Genomic DNA, 7072 nt, shown 5'->3' with positions numbered 1-7072 from the left:
GAAGGGCAGAAAGTGCTCTTAACTGCTGAGGCGTATCTCCAGGCCCTTTAAATCCTCCCAACCTTGTTATCTTTTGATTTCTTTTTACAAAATATTTTTTCACATGTGTCAAGTCATAGTTCATAATAGTTTTAATTTATAATACTCTTATAATTGCTCATGTTCAGCACTTATTCATATCTGTTTGACTTTAGGCTAGTTGTAATGCTGAAGTAAAAATAGGCTTCCATAACTTGAGGGTTCTCCTATTCTGTTAATACAATTGTAATTTACAGTTTCTCCCATTTTCTCCTCAGGTAACATTGCCAACCAAGCCAATGGAAGGTGTAAATCAGTCTGTGGTGTCAGAGTTTGTGTTCCTGGGACTCACCAACTCTTGGAATATCCAACTATTCCTTTTTGTGTTCTCCTCTATGTTTTATGTGGCAAGCATGATGGGAAACTCTCTCATCGTGTTCACTGTGGCTTCTGACCCTCACTTACACTCTCCCATGTACTTTCTGTTGGCTAACCTCTCCTTCATTGATTTGGGTATTTCTTCTGTTACTTCCCCCAAGATGATTTGTGACCTGTTCAGAAAGCATAAAGTCATCTCCTTTAGAGGTTGTGTCACTCAAATCTTCTTCATCCATGTCATCGGTGGTGTGGAGATGGTGTTGCTCATAGCCATGGCCTTTGACAGATATGTGGCCATATGTAAGCCTCTCCATTACTTGACCATTATGAATGCAAGGATGTGCATCTTGTTTTCAGTGGCCTCCTGGGTGGTTGGCTTTATGCATTCTTTGGTTCAACTGGCTTTTGTAGTAAACTTACCATTCTGTGGACCAAATGTGTTGGATAGCTTCTACTGTGACTTTCCCAGATTCATCAAACTTGCTTGCACAGACACATACAGACTAGAATTACTCGTCTCAATCAATAGCGGATTCATGTCAGTGGGCTCCTTCTTTATACTGATCATTTCCTATATTGTCATCATAATCACTGTACAAAAACACTCTTCAAGTGGCTCCTCCAAGGCTCTGTCTACACTTTCAGCTCATGTGACTGTGGTGGTCTTATTCTTTGGTCCTGTGATGTTTTTTTATACATGGCCTTCTTCTTCCACACACTTGGATAAGTTTCTGGCCATATTTGATGCAATTGTCACTCCTTTTCTGAACCCTGTGATCTATACATTGAGGAACCAAGAAATGAAAATGGCAATGATGAGAGCATTTAACCAGATACTGGGTTATAGACAAATAATTAAACACTTGACCTGTGAACAATCTTAACTGAGCATAGAAGTTCATTGTTAACCAATTTCTTAGGATAATACTTCTTTGAAATAATATTTCAATATGTTTATTTATAATATAAATGCTATTTTGTTTTATACTTAGCAATAAGGAACAACATTTATGAAAACACAAATTACATTATAAGTTTAATGAAGCTCAATTGCTTAGGAATAATACCTACATGATGTAAACTCTTAGACATAAAGAAGATGAATGTTTATTTTAAGGTCTTCAGAACAGGAAAAACCCTCTCTCTTTTAAAAATATTTATATGTATTTTAAGGTTATGTTTGTATGTGTGTGTCTTTGCACATGTAAGGGCAGGTCCCTCTGGAGTCTAGGAGAGGGCATTGGATATGCTGATGGGGAGTTATAGGTTGTTTTGAACCATCTGAATTAGGTGTTGGGAACCAATCTTGGGTCCTCTGAAAGGGTAGTGCATACCCTTAAAAGGTGAGCCATTTCTCTAGACTGTCTCTATTTTTGAATGGAACTGTTTGTGGTAAGCAGAGACTTCTTGTTATATTCCACAGAACATTCATTCAAGAATTATTGAGCTAGGTCATTTTTTTTTCATGTGTGCTCTTTGTCTACTGCCTCTTTCTCTCTTGACTTTTCCAGTTATAGAAGGAAGTTAGAACTTTTGAGTGCACATCAGAGTCTTACATATGTATGTGCTTGATAGGAACTGTGTGAGTTATGTTTGGAACAACAAAAAGGTGCCAAGGAAGCATGTTGGTTTTTTTCTGCTGATTATAACAGACTACTCAAAGACATTTAATACCTACCTTTTCTTCCCATTTCTCATCTTGCTTCTTAATTTTGTCTTTCCATACCACTCCAAGAGAAGTTTGGGTGATATTTGGATGGTGGAGTACTCTTGTTTTATAGGTTGATGCAATGTTGGAATCAAAACCAGTATACATTTCTTGTGGCATGCTGGTGCTCTACAAATTTCTGGGATCACTAATATTCTGAGTTTTCTTCCAAAAGGGCACATGGGATATATAAACAATTTCACAACAATTAATCAAAAAGAAGCCTAAGAAAATGTCCCAAAGCAACAGAAATTAATATTTTTCAGCCTGAATAATCCATTTAAAAAATACAGACTAAAATGTTGGGTAAGAAAACAGGCTCCATCTTTCTGTTACCTCTGAGAACACACCCCAACATTAATAACAGACACCACCTCAGGGTAAAAGGATGGGAAAAGGTACTCTAAGCTAGGGAACTAAGACATATGTAGGCATAGCTATTATAATATCTGATGAAATAGATTTCAAGTCAAAATTTGTCAGAGAGATAAGGAGGGTCACTTCATATTCATCAAAAGAAATCCAACAAGAGGCTATTACAATTCTAAGCATATACACACTAAACACAGGAGAACCCAGTTTATAAAAGAAATACTATTATTCCTAAAACTACAGATTAACCACAAAATAGTGATAATGGTTGACTTTAATAGCCCACTCTAGTCAATGAGTAGGTCATTAGGACAAAAAACAGAGAAAATCTGAAGTTAAATGACATCACAAATCAAATAGACATAAATCAAAATACAATCATCTACTGTACATTCTACTTCAATACTAAACAGCACACATACTTCTCAACAGGGCATGGGACTTTCTACAAACCTGACCACTTATTAGGATGCAAAGCATGTTTCAAGAAATGTAGGAAAGCTGAAATAACATCTTACATTTTATCTGATCACAGTGGTATAAGGTCGTATATGAACACCAGTAGATTCTACAGAAAGCATACAAACTCATAGAGACTGAACAACACACTACTGAATGATAATTGACTCAAGGAAGAAGTTGAGAAGGAAATTTAAAAAATTCTATAATTGAATGTAAATGAAAACACAGTATGCAAAAATTTATGGAGCATAATGAAGGTAGTCAGAACAGGCAAATTTAGAGCACTAAGTGCCTATTCAAAAATTTGAGATATATCAAATGAACAACTTAATGATGTATTTGAAAGCCTTTGGAAATAGAGAACAAATAACTTACCCAAACAGTAGATGGGAAGAGATGATCAAACACTGGCTGAAATAAACAAAATAGAAAGAAAAAATCAATAAAATGAAGAATCAATGAAATGGAGTCATTTCTTTGAAGAGGTTAACAAGATTGATAAACTTTACGCAATTTAAATAAAATAAAGAGAAAGAGGATCCATAATATTAAAATTAGAGATCAAATGCAATATATTACAAGAAACACTGAAGAAATCAGTGAATCATGAAGAAATACTTTAAAATATCTATCTATATATTTTTTTTTTGGGTTTTTCGAGACAGGGTTTCTCTGTGTAGCTTTGCGCCTTTCCTGGAACTCACTTGGTAGCCCAGGCTGGCCTCGAACTCACAGAGATCCGCCTGGCTCTGCCTCCCGAGTGCTGGGATTAAAGGCGTGCGCCACCACCGCCCGGCAAAATATCTATATTCTACCAAACAGAAAAATATAAAAGAAATTTGTGAATTTCTAGATATATATGATCTACCAAAGCCAAATCGATATGAAATAAGTATTTTATACAACATCCATTTGAGGTAGAATCAGTAGTTAAATATTTACAAACTAAAAAGAAGACCAGGGAAAGATTGATTCAGCATAGATTATCCAGACCTTCAGAGATCAAACACCAATATTTTTCAAGCTATTATGTAACATACAAAATGAAGGAACATTTCTGAGTTCTGTTTCTGAATGCAATATTACTCTGATATCAAAACCAGACAAAGACTCAATAACAAAAAGAAGAAAGATAATTATAGCCCAATCTCTGCTGAACATTTAGATTCACAATGGGCTACAGAATACAAACAGCAAATCTACTGCAAACCAAACTCCACACTCTCAGAACTGCACTGTATCTCATCCCTTAGCACAAATGTATGCTTTTTTGTTTTTAAATTAGTACCTTGCCTTTCCCATTTAACTAGGTATATCACAATCTTAGAGACCCAGTGGAAAAAATGTGTCAGGTACTTGAAAATGTAATGTGCTGTGGCTTTTCCTTCTTTTTGTGGGCTCTAAAGAATGATTTAAAACAATTTAATACTCCAGTTAGAGTGTGTCAAAATATACCACAAGAGAAAGAAATGAAACATTTTGAAGTTGTACAGTAGTGCTACTACATTTTCTAATGGCCACTGATGAGTAATGGAGAGTCACACAAAAAGTTCTCAACAAAATGTTATATATACTGAATTCAGGAGCTAATCCAAAAGATTATCTATGAATCGAGTTGGCTCCATCCCAGTGATGTATGAAAGGTTCACTGTATGTAAATTAATACATTAATACCACAGTTATAAAGGTTTTGCCTATGCGCGAGGCTATGTACTCTGAGGTGACTCTGGAGCAGGAAAATAATATGTAAATTTTGTAGGAGAGAAGATTAATGTGTAGTGTAGAGTGTCACAGTTTCCTGTATCCTAAGCATGCACACACACACACACACACACACACACACACACACACACAAACACTCACACACAAACAAACAGTTTTACACAGGGTCTCTAGGTAAAAGAAACAAGGAGACAACGATCTATATCTATAAGACAATCAGAAGAATTCTGCAGGAGAGGCTCCCTACCCAGGTGATTCTAAATTGTGGCAAGTTAACATTAAAACCAATCATAATGTACATATTCTCTCTCTCTCTCTCTCTCTATATATATATATATATATATGTGTGTGTGTGTGTGTGTGTGTGTGTGTGTGTGTGTGTGTGTGTGTGAGAACTAGGATTGTAAACTTATTCACATACAATGCTGGCCTGTCCTGGAAGTGAATAGCCACTGAAAAAGATCTGATACAGAAGTCATCCAATTATATGGGCACAGTTTGGACTCTATTTCACAATGGGAACTAGGAACATGAAATTTAGAATTTAAGGATTGTATTGGTATTCTTTTAAAATCTCTGATAAGTGGTTTTCATACATTGTAAATAAATAATGATATGTATGAAATTTATCATGTCAAGATTGATCTAGTGTAATGAAACGTTTTTTAGTTTATGAATAGGGAATCCTATACAAACCAAACCTGATTTAGGATAAGATGATCTGAGGGAAACTGTGTTTTTAGAATAAGCCTCATGATAACATGCAGACAGTTATCAGGCAATGATACAACAACTATTCATTAAATGGCCTGATGTTTTTCTAATTTGATATTATTTTCCCAGCTCTGCTCAACCCTCAGATATAAGACAAGAGAGGGTACAAACAGTTCACCCCTCTAATTTCACCTGGATTCCATTTTTCTCCTATTTGTGGATTTATTAAACACCTGTCCAAGCCCTTGACATGAGTATGCCATTCCTTGTAGCAGCCATTTCCTTAAAAGTTGTATAAAATTAAACCACAGTATACTTCACTGCTCCTAAAACCCTTAATGTGCTGTGACACTTATTGAAAATAAGTCTATTTTTGTATACATTCGTGTTTATTCACTTGTACAACAGTTTATCACATGCGGGTCTGCTGTTTAAGCTTTGTATAATCTGTGTTGTGACTGTTCTTAGAAAGTCTCAACTTTCTTTTTAGGGGGTTCTAGGACTTTGTGTGTGTACCATTGTTTCTTTATGTTACTATTAGTTGACAGATGTTTTAGTTATTTCATTAACTTGTAAGCTTTATTTATTTTATAGTAAGTTTCTATATAGATAATTCTATGCACACTGCTGTGGAAATCTTTCTGTACGCTGTGAATATGTGTTGCTCTGATTGGTTGGTAAATAAAACTGTTTGGCCTATGACAAGGCACCTTAGAGGCAGGCAGAAAATCTGAGAGAGATAAGAAGGAAAAAGGCAGAGTCTATAGACACTGTGAGCCACCGGCAAGAGAAGCAAGATGTGAAAATACTGGTAAGCCACAGTCACATGGAAACTTATAGATTAATAGAAGTGGGCTAGTTTAAGATATAAGAGCTATCTAGCAAGAAGCTTGAGCCATAGGCCATCCAGTTTGTAATTGATATAAGCCTCTGTGTGATTACTTGGGTTTGACTGCAGGACTGGATTGGACACAGGAAAACTTCCAGCTACATTTGGCTGCCCAACATGTTGGCTCAATTTTCCACCTAAAACTTGAGAGAACTTAAAAAAAAAAGATTCTAAAACAGAGCTAAAAATAGCTCCTAAGTGTGCCTCTCAGGCCAGGTGCAGCCTGTGGGCTTGAGCTACAGTATGGCAGGTTCGAGGCATATGGGCCTGACCTGCAGCATGGCAGATTCCTACTGTGGTACACAGAGGCATTCCCAAGCCTCATAGTATGCTGCGTGGTTGGTTTAGCTTTTGCTAGTACAGAAAAAAGAAAAAAAAAGATTTCTGGGCTACAAACTGCTGGATGGAGGCATGGACTCACTGCCTCTCAAGAGTCAGTGGAGAGCATGGCTCCCAGAGCTGGAAGTGAGTTACCTCCGCCATGTTGAAAAGCTGAGGTGGGCAGAGCCAGCAGCCAAGGCTGACATTTCAGTCCTAGCCATGCTATAGATTAAAGCAATAGATTCACAAAAAGACAGATTCAGATGGAGTAACCTTTAAATGGTTTATGTTATGTGTAAAAATGTACATAGGCTTGGAAGAGAGAGGAAAAGTAATATATGCAGTTGTATAAAGAAATAGTTTTAAAAAATAAAGTCTTTAAAGAGACAGTAAAAGTAATATAAAAAATAAGCCACGTAAAGATGGAAATCACACACAGAGTCTGGATTATATTGTCTTTGGGATTTTTAACTGCAGACATTTGATTG

General features: G+C 36.2%; 1 protein-coding gene across 1 annotated transcript; it reads left to right on the top strand.

Annotated features, from left to right (window-relative positions):
• Positions 1 to 314: 314 nt before the first annotated feature.
• Positions 315 to 1280, top strand: LOC131908459 (olfactory receptor 4F3/4F16/4F29-like). Its single transcript, XM_059259501.1, has one exon. It carries the CDS (start codon positions 318 to 320, stop codon positions 1278 to 1280), a length of 963 nt encoding a protein of 320 aa, XP_059115484.1. The 5' UTR covers positions 315 to 317.
• The last annotated feature ends 5792 nt before the right edge of the window (positions 1281 to 7072 follow it).

The sequence above is a fragment of the Peromyscus eremicus genome, chromosome 4, assembly GCF_949786415.1.
Source record: "Peromyscus eremicus chromosome 4, PerEre_H2_v1, whole genome shotgun sequence".
Lineage (NCBI taxonomy): Eukaryota > Metazoa > Chordata > Mammalia > Rodentia > Cricetidae > Peromyscus > Peromyscus eremicus.
Note: the sequence above shows the minus strand (reverse complement) of the source record. Positions and strands in the feature narration are given on the sequence as shown.

What these genes read in the sequence shown, in the direction of transcription:
- LOC131908459 (XM_059259501.1), top strand. Translation starts at nt 318, where the DNA reads ATGGAAGGTGTAAATCAGTCTGTGGTGTCAGAGTTTGTGTTCCTGGGA.